This window comes from Natator depressus, chromosome 25, assembly GCF_965152275.1.
Source record: "Natator depressus isolate rNatDep1 chromosome 25, rNatDep2.hap1, whole genome shotgun sequence".
NCBI classification, from domain to species: Eukaryota; Metazoa; Chordata; order Testudines; family Cheloniidae; genus Natator; species Natator depressus.
In genome coordinates this window covers 16,161,325-16,176,476 of record NC_134258.1, presented here as the reverse complement: position 1 = coordinate 16,176,476, position 15,152 = coordinate 16,161,325, and the positions used below count along the sequence as shown (strand labels likewise).

At 45.2% G+C, this 15,152-nt stretch overlaps 1 protein-coding gene across 2 annotated transcripts in view; it reads right to left on the bottom strand.

Annotated features, from left to right (window-relative positions):
- CPAMD8 (C3 and PZP like alpha-2-macroglobulin domain containing 8) overlaps positions 1-15,152 on the bottom strand; it is a 103,840-nt gene that overhangs the window by 23,252 nt on the left and 65,436 nt on the right. For both annotated transcript variants that reach the window (XM_074939832.1, XM_074939833.1), the window contains exons 37-41: positions 9,444-9,518; positions 8,494-8,599; positions 8,295-8,405; positions 7,185-7,397; positions 5,331-5,405 (exon numbers count right to left, since the gene is read on the bottom strand). In XM_074939832.1, coding sequence (XP_074795933.1) covers positions 5,331-5,405; positions 7,185-7,397; positions 8,295-8,405; positions 8,494-8,599; positions 9,444-9,518 — 580 coding nt within the window. The remainder of the gene's footprint in view (positions 1-5,330; positions 5,406-7,184; positions 7,398-8,294; positions 8,406-8,493; positions 8,600-9,443; positions 9,519-15,152) is intronic.

Genomic DNA, 15,152 nt, shown 5'->3' with positions numbered 1-15,152 from the left:
TTAAAGACTAACAGACGTATTGGAGCATAAGCTTTCGTGGGTGATGCATCCAATGAAGTGGGTATTCATCCACGAAAACTTATGTTCCAATACTTCTGTTAGTCTATAAGGTGCCACAGGACTCTTTGCCACTTTTACAGATCCAGACTAACACGGCTACCCCTCTGATACATGGATTTTCTTGAAATTCACTATGCCTTGTGGGAGTACAGAGTAGGGTTACTGACCCAAATTTGGGGTCATTTGAACCAGGTGTTCCAGAGATATAAGCCACACAAAAAATGACCATTTTTCTAAAAGTTTCTAGGTGTTGGGTTTTTTGGTTTTTTTTTTGTTTTTGCACAGAACTAGAGATCAAACTATTGCTGTGATGTGGGACAAAATGGTCTTGGTCAATCTTTACCCATGCTAATGCCTGGCACCCTGGAGGCCCAAACTGTGGACAGTATTTCAGAACACATTCACTTTTTTGCCTGTGTAGATGTCCAGTCTGGAAGGATTACAGCGCGCATGCACCAATAAAGAAAAAAGACTCTGAGAGCGTTTCTATGCAGCTACTTTATGTTTGCCGGGGGTAGTTAGAGGGAATGTGCTGAGGACACTACCCCTGCTGACCCCGCCACTGATGTTTCTAATCCGGACCTTTGTACACCTATTCAATAAAGATTTAATAATTTATGCTGCTTGCTACAAGTTGTTTGTGTTCTAACAGGTTTTTATTTTATGGGAGGTTTACTGTGAACACAGCGACATAGTCAGCAGCCAGTCTAACCAAAATTTTTGTTATATCTGGTGGGCATGAGCCAGAGGACTTGGGGGGCAGGGTGGGAGAGGAGGCAGGGGACAGAGAAAGGGGTTGTGGCTGCGGAGGGAGTGGGAAATGAGGATGGATAATAGGCAAGCCTTAGAGTGGCTGTTTGAAAAACTGATATTTTAATAGCCCCACAGGGGGAAGGCCGGGGTGAAGGCAAGTGGCTACTTCCTGATCTCAGGGCAGATTAATGTGATGTTTCCAAAGACAAACAGCACAGAGGATTGGAACTGACAGTGCAGGTACCTTGATCAAAAAAAATGTGTGCAGGGCTAGCGTTGCCAATATGTGGATTCTGGGCAATTCCTAGATCACAAGGTTACAGAAGTTTTCGGGAGAGCAAGGAGTACATCATGACATGGGGACTACAGGCTGATTTGAGTGGATGCCTGCACAGGCATCATATTTTCCCCACTCTGCAGCAGTGACTTAAAAGGTGGTGATTTACCTGATGTTGTGATGACTCACTCAGGCAGAAATGATCTGGGCCTTATTTTTGATGTACACTTGATGTACAGTGTATGAGAGCAGATTTGGATCGCATCACAGATGTGTGTCCAGGAGCTCTGACAGTTTTCTCTGATTTGGTTAAGTGTCTGAATGATTGTTACGGTGACGATATGAAAGCTATTATTAGGTGCTGGAAGAACATTAATCAGGAAATTGGAAGGTTCATGGCTAACTGGAAAACGTGTACTGTCTGGCATATAAACATTACAAGCGCTGACACCTCACTGTTCTTGGAGAGAGGGTACATCTATTGGATAGAGCTCAGAGGATCTTTTCTCAAACATAAAAATGTCAGTATTCTGGAACATATATCCTGTCTGTGATTTGTCTCGCTGGCCTTGTCACAAACTCCACCCCACCATCCATTTTGACACATGACCAGGAACATGATTCTACAGTAACTGTAATTGTCCTTCACTCCAGGCAATGCATGCAAATTGGGTTATTGGAGGGGAGAAATAACAGCAACAAAAATGTTTGCATACCAGGGAGTGAGGACTTCAAGAAGGTGTGTTCCCTGCTTACACTGGGCGGCCTGGGTACCATGGTGGGGAGGAGGCCAGGTTGGAGGGGAATGGGTTAGTGGCAGGGCAGTGATGTGTATGTGTGTGGGGTGAGTGGCTTGGTATGATGGTACAACTACCTAAATGATTACTAACTCCTATCAATGACATACAATTTCTTGTTAAAAAATACTACAACATTCAACAGCAAACAACTAAATTAATGCAGAGTTAAGATTGCTTGGTGACATGTTGTTGCCTTGTAGAATGCTGAATTGAGCAAAACTCAAACTTCTGAAAACCAGGGAATGCACAGTTAAGGTTGCCCATGCAACCTTAACTCTGCCCTCTTTCAGCACTGCATCAATTTGCTCCATAGACACATATACATTTGCTCTACTAACCCAACAGTTGCCGAAATGTGCAAGCTCTTCATCTCCTTTTACAACCTATTCATTCTCATGCACAAGATTCCACCTAACACTACTAAAGGATAAAAAGGAAAACAAAACAAAAAAGGTTGCCCATGCCACCTTCCTGGTGCACTCTTCAAGCAATGTCTCAGTACGTACATAGCACACAGTCACATTAACCTTTCATACTATAAGATTCAGGGGGTCCACATCCTGGTTTACACTCACACACATGGCCAATTCACCAGAAAGAATGACACACAGGTACAATTTATGAACCACTTCACAGCCTTTTACAACCCCGTTACACTTACTCACAGGATACCATATCAACCTACACTTTCACTTACCCATCATTAAAGCATAAGAATCCTTTTATATTCCACCTCACTGCTGACAATATCCTTTGTAATAAAAGCCTTGTGCCCTGCTACTGACATACTCTACACAATTCTGCACAGAAATGATGCATACTGCATCCTGAAGGTGCACATGTATCTCTTCCCTTCTTCACACACAAGAGAATGCAAAACATAGATTTCTTCACATCACAATCATAGCTCTGTCACACACCTCAAAGTAGTCCACAGATCTCACAAACACACCTTTACCAAGCAGAGTTAACTACCGCTTGCACTATTTAGTACAGCTTCACCTGACACTCTACACTCAACTGACCAACTACACTCATATTACTTGGAGTGCATGCAGATTACAAATGCTTAGAATGCTCTCATACCCCACTCACTACTGACAATACTCTTTGTAATAAAACCCCTTCCCCTGCTAATTATATAACATACACAATTCTGCAATGAAATGAAGAATACTGGATCCTGAAGATACACATGCAGCTGTTCCCTTTGCTCACATGCATCAGAGTCCAAAACATATATCCTGTCATATCATAATCACAGTTCTGTTACATGCCTCAAAGTGATCCACACATGTCCTCATATCACAGACACACCTTTACCAACAAGATGGGGGACAGTGGATTGGCATTCATGACGCATCCCCCATAAGTAACCACTTGCAGCTTGTCTGTGGTTTGGAGAAACGGATGATCCAATGAGCAGACAGAATTCGAGGATTATCACAACTCTCAGTCAACCAATCAAATGAGTTCCAGACAATGATTCTGAACCGGTTTTGTACCAGAAATAGAATTTGTGCTGCAGCAGAATTTTGCAGGTGTTTTCGAGACAATCCACTGTGTCAATGTGGGCAGCCACAAACCATGACACATATTGTTGAGGACAGCAAAATGACTCAACTTCCTAGAGGTCTTCGTGCCTTTAACATTGCTGATAAGAACACTGTGGCTTGGCTTGATCGACTTGCATATGCCAAATAAAAAAACCAAGGAGACCCAACCACTGCCTCCACCATTTAGTGTAGGTATGACTAACACACTGACTGCACCTGGAGTGCAAATAATTTCCATTGGCTACTGCCAGCTCCAGGGGACCAGAAAAAAGGGAGGTAGCATGGGCTATGTTCCCCCCTGCCTTTTTTGTCCTTTAATAGATGGTGTTCTCTGGGTGAGAGTAAATGGGCTGTGAAAGGAGATGAAGAACTTGTACCTTTCAGCAACTGTGGGGTTATCAGAGTAAAGGTATGTATGTTAATGGGGCATATTGGAGCATTGCTGAAAGAGGGCAGAGTTAAGGTTGCATGGTCGATCTTAACTTTGCATTTCTTGGTTTTCAGAAGTCTGAATTTTGCTCAACTCAGTATTCTGCAAGGCAATAACATACTACCAAGCAACCTTAACTCAGCATTAACATAGGGGTTTTTTGCCATTAAATAGAATGTGTCTCAGTGGTTTTTCCTTGTGTGAATGTTTTAAAGGATTCAGATGCAATTGGAAGAAAGAGATACAGAGCAGACCAGATTTATACAGCTTAGAAAAAAACAAGCATCCATATCACTTAGTCTTATGGAGAATCAATTGATTTATGCACTATCAAAATCCAGAGTGAGTGTGACCATGACACACACTGACTAGATCAGTTTGCAACTCCTCAGGTAAGGTCATCTGTGGGAATGCTCAAAACATGTTTATATATCTTGAAAAGCTGCCCAGTTGCTTTTGCTGAGCAGGGGAAGGGCAGGGAACATGAGCGAGCTGGATATATGCTGGTCTGAGCATCAGTGCCAGGAGAACATGGAAGAGGGAGGGGAACACAGCTTCTGTCCATTTACTTCTCACTCTGCAGAAACTATTTGTTTTGCTGATTTGTTGGAAGAGTTTGAGCCCAGGGAAGAATTGTTGAGTGGAAAGCAGCCAGGAAAAATCCAGTCCAGTTCATTTACTAGAAACAGTGTGAAACAACTACTCTATTGACCCACCTCCAATGCTTCCTCGCAAGATTTATTGTAACTCATGAGCATTTTTGACATATGAATCTTGGGGAAAAAACTTCCCATAAATATAAGCACCAACTGAAATGAGCAGCCAGCTTCCTCAATTCATTCAAACCCAGTAAAGTGGCAGCTCCTTCCCACTCCCCTTCACCTTGCACTTATTAAGGGCATTTACCCCAGACAGAGGCTTTAATAACAAGATCAGAGCAGCCATCTCAAAAGTTTAACAGAAAAGTTAAGGGTAAATTTGATTCAGCTGCAATCTCTAGGGTTCCTGCAAATGGTCCAGCTGGCACCAAGTCCCCCTGACTCATTTGCTAGGACAAACTACACCAGTCTGATCTCCAATGGGAAGTTTTCAGTTTACCACTGCTAATGAGATGGTATGACAGCTGCTGAGTACAAGCTCCCCATATCCCAGCGTTTGGCGTTCATTCACCTGCACCTCTCCATACATAACTAGCTGCCACGAAATCTCAGCTCTCATGGGCACTGAAGGCAGCACACAGCGTATGTTAATTTTTTCAAAACAGGGGACAAGAAGAGCCAGGGTTGCATTTGTGCATTCATTTGGCCTAAATTCTCCTGCCTTCTCGCTTTTTCTAACTTTGAGATTTTCTACCTAGTTTTTGCAAAAAAATTACTAGTCACTTATTGCTCGTGATCAGCTCTAACCTTATCAAAGAAAAAGGGTTTTAGATCAATCTAAAGACAAGACAATACCTGCAGGAGTTTGTTGAATGCTAGGCTGCTCAATTCCGTGGAAATGTGTTTCTCTTTCTTCTGGCAAATTCTTGGCTGTAGAAGAAAATTATACAATTGCCACAGTGTTGGTTACAGAACCACTAGAAAATGTTTCAGTTCCCCATGATTAAGGGTGGAGGAAGTTCTGGATTTTTTTTTTTTTTTTTTAGTTGATGGCAGTGTCGTGGGTAAATGTTCAAATTTCACAGAATATGCATGGCTGCCAAGTCCCCACCCCCACCCTGAACTGTTGCGATTTTCCAACAGAGGGGAGTTGGCACAGCAGTGGGAATTTCCATTTCTGCTTCCTCACTGAGGCTGTGACTGCTTGTGGGCGGTTAGCGGGCCAGCCCTAACCCATGGAGTGTAGCGGGGACAACAGGATGTCTCACCAACAACCAAGGTGAGGAACACCCCCTGGGTGTGGAGTGAGAGCCAGCTCAGCACCTGCAGATGAACCATATGGGGCCAGCCCCAGCCCGGCCTGGGGCAGGGATTGGGACCTGGCTCCTTCTGTCCTCAGCTCTGGCCCAGGTCGCCCCGAGTGCTTCCTCTCTGCCCTGCCCACTGCGGCCCTCACACCCCTGGGAGAGGCACCTCAGTGCCATCTGGAAAGGAGCTGAGACTGGAATCAATCCCTGCACTGTAACCAGCACAGTATTCAGCACTACCACCGCTTAGAACACAAGCAGGTGGGGGCGGGCGGGGGAGAGGCGTCATGGTGTGAGGGGGCCCTGCCCCACCAGGGAGATAGGGGTGGTGGGATGGATCCGCCTCAGCTCCTAGCCAGCTGGCACTGTGGTGTCTCCCTAGGGTTGCCAACTCTGATTGGATATATTCCAGGAGGTTTCATCACAATACATAATCTTTAATTAAAGATTAATCTTTAATTCCTGGAGACTCCAGGACAATCCTGAAGGGTTAGTAACCCTATGTCTCTCCACCAGGCCTGCAGGGGCCATGGTGAAGTGGGCCAGGCCAGGGCTCCTAATTGCCATGTTGTCAGTGCTGACCCCCTCTCCCCGCTGGCCACACGGGAAGCAGCGGTTGGCAGCTGGAGCTGAGTGTGAAGCGAGCCAAGCCCTGATCCCTTGCCCAGGCAGGACTGGGCCGGACCAGCTGGCACCATGTGGCTGAATTTACACACAGTTGGCTTTCTCTGCTCATCCAGGTGGCGTTCATCACCCTGTCCATTTTTGAGAACACCCACCTGCCCACCACACCCACCACTTCCCTGCCCGCCTTTGGCATGGGACTGGCCCGCTAATGCCCCATGAGCAGCTGTAGCCTCAGTGGGGAGGCAGAAGCAGGGGTACCCATCTCTGCTTCCTCACTGTTGGAGAACAAATCACAGTATTGGGCTAATTTTGGGATTTCTGTGCAGTCCATGAAACCACGATTTTCACAGTGCCCTATCCACCACGATCCAGCATAGTTCATCAAATTGCCACATGCACCTGATGAAAGCACATGGGAAATCTCTCAGAGATCTCTCACAGGGCTCATTTATATCTGGAGACATCACTCTGGATGAATATCAGTGGAGCCACTGAAATTCCTCGAGGGTCATTTTGACTAGTCCTTTCGTCCTTGAGATATGCAAACCCAACTGTGACCATTTCAGCACAGCAGGAAACTGCCAACTCTACTAAATGCAAGGCCCAGCTCATGTGTAGCAGGACAAGGAGCTACCTTTTCACTTCTGGAGATGGAGTTCAAATCCTCCACTTGTCCACATCAGACACAATTTAATCAGCAGACCTTGTTCAGGTGAGGTTGTGGACTGCCTTGGCTAACCCGTAACAACAGAACAGGAAACTGAATGGAACTTACAGGCAGAACATTGAGACATAGGTATCTGCTCTATCCTTGTATTATTCCTGCAGGATGCTACCTCCATCTGGCAATGGTTCTGATAAATCATCCCATCTGATCCACACACTGGCTCCCCATCATAGCCACAGTCCCGGGAGCACATGCACTGCTCAAAATACTCATCTTCTAAACAGCCAAAAACATTGTTGCACGGCCCAGAGTGAAAGAAACCTGAAATGGAAGCAGGAACATCAGAAGCAGAGGAGAGAGGATATTTTGTTTTTTTCTTGTGTTTCCTAGACATGTTTTTTTTAATAAGAATTCCCTGCAGCTTCTCAACAGGAGTTTATGAATTTACTGAAGTAGGAAGCGGTGGGAATAGACCAGCCGCTCTGGAAGAGCAGCTCTGGCTGTAATACTTCATCTCTGTATACAGTACAGTTCCCCCACGCACATACACACACACACACGCACCAATTTGTGCATCATGTGGGACAGAAAGAAGTAGGTAGTCATAGAATCATAGAATCTCAGGGTTGGAAGGGACCTCAGGAGGTCATCTAGTCCAACCCCCTGCTCAAAGCAGGAAGAAATTACTGTCATGGCAGACACATGAAACTACTCTGTCTTGCTACATAATTAACTTGTGGAACTCTCTGCCAAAAGTTGTTATTGAGGTCAAGAACTTAAACAGGATAAAAAATTGCAACATTTATATGAATGAATAATAGCAGCATCCACAATTAAGTTAGATAAAAGATTAAGAAAATTATAAGGGACATAAGGCTTCATATTCAGTGCATAACCCAACCAATAACTGACAGAGATCGGGAGGAAACTTCCCTCATTAGGAGATTATTCCATAATTGTACATTACTCGTCCTTCTGAAGCAACATGTACTAGCTACTGATGGTGACAGAAGACCAAATTAAATGCATCATTGGTCTGATTTGCTGTAGTCATTTCTATGCTCACCACAGGCATTTAAAAACTACCCACTACCGTAGCCTCAAGACACTGAAATAAACATCTTTTTAAAGCCCTCACTCTCAGTTCTGAATTCCCAAGCTATACATCTTTTGGATTCCGCTTTCAGAGATTGCCAGTTCATCTTTGCTGCAACTTACCAACCCAGTGATTGGCTGAGCTTTCCACCTCATTGCACGTTGGCCCATCACAGAGCTCCCGTGCCAGGGGGCTGTTTTCACTCACATTGTAGAAACGAGTCGCTTCAAAAGCTACAGAGCAGCAAGAATGACAAATTATAAACAAGCCATGCGGCTAGGTCTTTAGCGTTAGCAAGATCCAAAGACAAAGAGCACATACCTGGCTCATAGTAATCATACACTTTGATGGGGACCGGGGCAGTTTTCCCAACTATATACTCTCTGAAGGCTTGAAATTTTACACAGGTCATACACTGGCTAGGAATCTGCACAAAGGGCATAAGAGTTTTAGTTTAACATAGTCTACAGTTCTATAAGTCAGCGGAGTAAGGCAGCTGCTTACTGCTATACAGTGTGCACCATTTAACTCAACTCTCACTGTGCTAGATACCTGCACTAACCAAGGCACCTTCCAATACCAAGCTGTTTACTATGCTGAGACAAGTGTGGCATAAAAGCATAGATAGATCAATAAGATACAGGTCGAGTGGAGCCCTGTGTAAGACACATCCTGCACTGGGGGCAGTGTGTCAGAGCCACAAACTCAGCCTGGCATCTGAAACCCAAGCTGTGTTCTCTGCCTTGTTCATCAGCATCATCAGTCATAAGCTGTCTGCAAATGGAATTTAGTTAAAGATTCTGTTGCTGATGAACAAGGCAGAAAAGACACCAGCTCCCCCTCCCAGGTGTGCACTGATTTGCAGATCCGACTCCGAATACTCATTGCAAATGGACCCGTGAGTAAAAGGCCATTGTTACATAGCCCCTTTGGTGACCCTAATGGTGCTTTAATGTCAGATTATCTTGTGGTTAAAGCACAGGACTGGAAACTAGGGGAACTGGGATCTATTTTGACCTCCTGTATGGTCTGGGGCAAGTCACCTCCATCTTTTGTGCCTCAGTCTACTGCCAAAAATGTGGATGATGGCTGCCTGCCTCAGAAGGGGTTCATGAGGCTTGCCAATTAAAGTTTGTACTGAGATCCTCATCTGCAAAGAGCTATCAAAGGCAAAGTATTCGTTATTATTTTATTTAAGCCTGATCCACTGATCATTTCTCTCGCCTTATCCTAACATAGAAAAATAACAAAATCATACACAAAGTCATTACCTCATCAAAATAAAAAAGGATTTTTCTTCCATCAACTTCATATCTTTTTAATCCAATTTGCTTGTTCATTAATAACTGGAAGGAAATGAAGAGGTTTATCATAACCTCATTTTATGGAAAATATTTTGCAGTTAACAAAAAAACAAAGCTTTCAAAGTGCTTAGGAAACACCTGATCAGAGCCTAGAGAAAACACAACTTCTCTCTGTTGGAAAATTACCTCAGAGGATGAGCAATAAGGGTCACAGGTGCCTCCAGATAAACCAGGAGGAAACTAAGTTTGTGTTTTTCTGATGCGATCTGTCTATGGTGTGATATGTCCTGTGAGGTGCAACGTGTTATGGTGCAGCACTTGCTAGCTACTGGGGACCATGCTTACCCCACTGGAACTCATCTAATATTTCATCCATACTCTGAGTAGCTCCTGGATTATTTTCAGTACCAAGGCTCAAGCAGGACCCCAGACACCCCAAAACACTTGCTAGAGTGCAGTCTCTTGTTTACGCTCCCTCAGTCAGCCAGGGAATTATGCTGATGGACCGCACTGGGTATTAAGGGCCCCCTCCCACCATTGCTGCTGGCTCAAACAACTCAAAACATTCTTCTGCCAGGAAAATTAGTCCTTACATTTGAAAAGAGCAGCCATCTGAAAGAGTCCTCGGCACCCTCCCTCGGAGATAAGAGGGTCAGGCCAAGCCCCTACTATTCACCTTCTCTACCTTTGGAGTTACAGGGAATCGCAGTACACATTGTGCTAGCCAGGCAACTATGCTTATTCTGTACATGCTCATCAGTTACTGTACTGTGATGATCTGCACACACTGGGGATTTCAGAGCAAGACCCACACCTACAGTGCTGGCTCCCTGAAATCCACTTCATCTGGTGTTGTTCATCAGTGTCTGCAGAGCTGTTCTCCCTGTGCTGTGTGTGCAGCAGGATTACTACCCTTATGGAAAAGTTCAAGAGAATTTATAAGAGAATAACATGACTATTGAATGAATGAACTGTTCCACATAGACAGATAATTATATCCCTACTACATAATGCTATAGGATGCCTCAAAGGTCCACAGAAGAGAACCAAGGATTAATGCCCAATGGAAAGGAGGGCAAGGCATTATTATTATTTGTTAAAAGATACAATGTGGGGCTAAAAGCACATGCACTGTAATTCACCCAACCTGCTACTAATATTTTTAGCTGTGAATTTCTTTAGTGTGCTGCTCAGAGCTGTAAAACCCTGTGCACAGCTTCCTGCTATTACTGTAACAAGAAAAGGAACATGTGTTTAAGTCCCACACAATATGGAAAGAGCCAATTTAATTTGTCCGTATAATTTTAGGGGCCTGGTGGTGGCTGTTATTACTCAGCCATGGACGGCTGCAGACAGCCCTTTTATGAGGGCTCGGTGAGACTGGCGCCACCGGGAAATGCTCTGCTCAGCTAAAGTTGCATTTTTTTGGTGAAGTTTGATATGCCAGCCTTTGGTGACCTCTGACCTTGTCGACACCCAGCACTATTAGGAGGATTTGTGGCTACACAGTAAGGGGGCCTGCCTCTTCATTAACCATCACCATCCTCAGAGCTGCATGGGAATCCCCTCTGTGTACCCTATTCCCTTGTGAGTGCAAACACCTAACAAGGAAACCTGATTTATAAAAACCCCTAGGACACGATGGTAAGTGCGTGGAGTGGAGGAGAGAGTGGGAGCAGCAAGAAAACACAGAGATGGGAATATCTTGTGTCTCTAATGACAAACAAAGTAGTCCAAACAAGAGGCACATTTGGGGCTATGTGTTAAAAAAAGCTGCCTCCTTTTGTAGGCACAATTTGCAGGCACATTTTGTGTCACAACTGAACTGCAAGTGCATGTCTGTGCAATGCCTCCAAGTGCTCCAGGTGTGAGAATTGAGACCTCCACCTACAGCACCTGCAGAAAGGGAGACTGGGCCACAGACCTTTGCAAATTGCCCCCTGAAGGAGTTAGATCTTCTAGCTGCATGACTCCTTTTATCTCCAGTGGGAATCACTCAGCTGCAGCCCCAGAGAGGGCTGTGGAAATGGACTGCTCAGCACCTTCTCCCATGCAAACAACTTTTCCCCCAGACAGGGGTGCTGTCTGCGGAGTGTTTGGCTCACAGAACTCGCAGACTGGTTGAATTTGAATCAGCACCTGGGCAGTAAGAGCTATGCAAATCGCAGTGCTGCTTCCAAAGGCAAGAAGGTGGAGCTGCAGGGACCCAAATCTCTCTCAGCACAGATGATTCATGCTCTGGGGTGCTTCATGGGTTCAATCTTAACATTTTAAGGTCAGGCTTGACAAAGCCTTGGCTACGATGATTTAGTTGGGGATTGGTCCTGCTTTGAGCAGGGAGGTGGACTAGAGGACCTCCTGAGGTCCTCTAGTCCATATTCTATGATTCTAAGAAGCAAGTGGGAGAGGGAGAGGAATTATTTAAGCTCAGTACCAATGTGGACACAAGAACAAATGGATATAAACTGGCCACCAGGAAGTTTAGACTTGAAATTAGACGAAGGTTTCGCCTTCCTCTGTAGCATGGGACATGGGTCACTTGCTGGAGGATTCTCTGCTCCTTGAAGCCTTTAAACCACGATTTGAGGACTTCAATAGCTCAGACATAGGTGAGAGGTTTTTCGCAGGAGTGGGTGGGTGAAATTCTGTGGCCTGCGTTGTGCAGGAAGTCAGACTAGATGATCATGATGGTCCCTTCTTACCTTAGTATCTATTAATCTATGAATCTAAGTGTAATCAACTCTCTTCCCCCACCCAGCAATAAGGAAAGAAAATTATCTGTTGCTTTATGGAACTAGAATCTTAAAGGGCACACCCCTCCATCCACCCCCAAACAACAATAGATCATTGGTGAACTGAGATCCTTTACTGCCTCGCCTCCCTGACAAAAACCCTTGGGGCACTGGGAACAGGGGAGATCAGATCTAGGGAAAGGGGAGATGGGAAAGGTCACCACAAACACTTTTGTTTATAGAGAGGAAGCAAAGACAGACCTGTGTGCCCAGTGCTTGAGAAATGCCTGTTTGTGTCTAATGTGCTGGAGAGATCATTCAGCTTGACACGAGAGGGATATTAAACTCGCACATGATGCTTCTCAGATATTAATATATTTAACAATACATCCAGTGTGGGTCAGTTTTTGACCCCTTCTCTACTCTGGCTTGGATATGTTCCCCATTTTTTTCTGTTCTGTCCCCCAGGATGCACGTCAGCATTTGGAAGGGAGACCAGCAGAACCTCGACATTCGCATGATGATGCTAAATGGGACACCCGAATCCCTGAGGTCCCACGTGTTTCAAATATTCTGTGGAAGATTTGTGGTGCATTGCCCAAAGCTTCTTATGACCACACAATGGAAGGCTAAGGCCTTTCTGACTCATCCATCATTAAAGTGCCTGGGTGCTGCATAGAACAGTTAGCATGTACAGGCCACTTCACATGTGCCATGCGCTGTGCGATTATTAACTAATTGCCAGAGTAGTCACTCCTGTGAGGCAGGTAAGTATTATCCTTATTTTACAGGTGAAGGATATTGGGGCACAGAGAGAAGAAGTGACCGGCTAAGGTCACACAGTGAATCCATGGGGGAACTGGGATTAAAACTCAGAAGTTCCTGATTCCTAGATCAGTGGTTCTCAGTCAGGAGTCCAGGGCCTCCTGGCAGGCTGCAAACAGGTTTTAGGGGGTCCACCAAGCAGGGCCAGTGTTAGACTGGCTGGGGCCCGGGGCAGAAAGCCCAAGCCCTGCTATGCGGGGCTGAAGTCCGGGGCCCTGAACTCTGCCACCTGGCGCTGAAGTCGAAGCCTGAGCAATTTACTTTTGCGGGGCCCCCTTGTGATGTGGGGCCCTGGGCAATAGCCTTGCTTGCAAATCCCTAATGCCAGCTGTGGCTTTTATGTGCAGAAAAAAGTTGTAGCACAGGCAGGCCACGGAGTTTTTATAACTTGTTGGGGGAACCTCAGAAGGAAAACGGTTGGGGGCCCCTGTCCTAGATCATGGTACATCCACTCTGGAGTTAACCACACTTCAAATGACTCGTAAAGCTGAGCAGACTGCCAGCATAAACCACTAAGTCCTGATGGTGTGAGTACTGAACAGGCCCTGTGCTGGCCCTCTGTTCAGAAGTGGAATTGCTCCTACTTTAAAACTCTCAGCCTATAGATGTGTGCAGAACAAACCCCAATAATTCATTCCCTCCATGTATTAGAGAAACACCTGGCTGGCACAGCTGCAAAATCAGTCTTATACCAGAACACAATTCTCTTGACCAAAACCATCCTAGGATTAACTGACACACAAACTTTGCAGCCTCCAGAAAGTGTCAGCACCTGAGACCCCAAGAGGGAAATCCACCCCAGGGCTCATTCCACTGTTCCTGTGCTGTGGGGAGGCACAGGTTAGGTCAACACAGCCTGTCCTGGGTCCTGAGAGCTCCTACTGCTTCTTTAGCTGCATCAGGCCCTACCAGGAATATAAGGAGCCCCTGGGGATGGCTTCTTAACCCAATATGCCAGTGCTTTCTAGTGTTTCACTCCTTGCTTTTCCAGAAACAAAACTGGACCCACTCTCAGACTCTTGTATACTATTTGCTTCGATTTCCCTTTTCAGTAACATATTCCAAAGACTTAATCCCATTTGTGTAATGCAATTCTGTCCAGCAGAGGAGAGCTCGCACTTCACTCCTAGTGTTTGATCCCCTCTCCAGTGTGAACAATTTACCGTTAGCAACAATCAGTCCCTTCCATTATTTTTGAAACCTCAGAGCCTGCAAGGAGAATAAGCCCAGCAGCTCTCCTAGCCCTTCGTAGCTGGTATTCTCTCCACTGCTCTGCATGTGCCCCCTCCAAAGTAATAGCCTCCTTCTTTCAGAACAGTATCAGCTCACCTATTTTCTTCATCATCCATCCCTCTGGTTAATAAAGAAGAGGTCCTGACAGTGATTCCCACTGGGAATGTTTCTATGTGCTCTGAAGCTGCCCTGCACCTCCTGTTCCTAAGCCAGTTTTCCACCCATATCCTTTTGCCTTTACTTACAGCTCTTCCACAGGAAGTACTGCAAACATAAACCAAGACCAGCAGAGGCCCCTCGGTTATTTCCTCACTATCTTCCACAAAGCAATATGGGAGACTCCTATTGGTGATATTTCCTTATACTGATATTCAACCTCCCATTACCTATAAGCAACATATGTACTACCCAGACGTCCTCTGCAGTCTGTGAAAAAGAAGCAGAAGAGAGGTTCAACATTACTATCTCTATAGCAAGGACTCTAGGGTTCCCCACAATTTGACCTGGGTTTTCCTGCACTTTTTCTACTCCACTTTAGGCATTTATGGCTGTACCACTTGTTGCAGGGGAAAGAGAGAATCCCAGACTCAGGAATTAGCCGGTAAGTGAAAGACGACTTCATTTTCAAATGCATATATTTAAAACACAGCAGAATGAAGATTCCAAGGGTGCACACACGTTATCCTAAGGTGCCACAAGTACTCCTTTTCTTTTTGCGAATACAGACTAACACGGCTGTTACTCTGAAACCACACATTATCCTGCTACCCATATTACAAAACCTTTTCCATTTTCTTTTAAAGTAAAGGTTCCATGCATTAGAGGCACGTATATCTGCACAAAAACAAGTATACATGCTCTCCTAATACATAAAAGGTCAAATTCT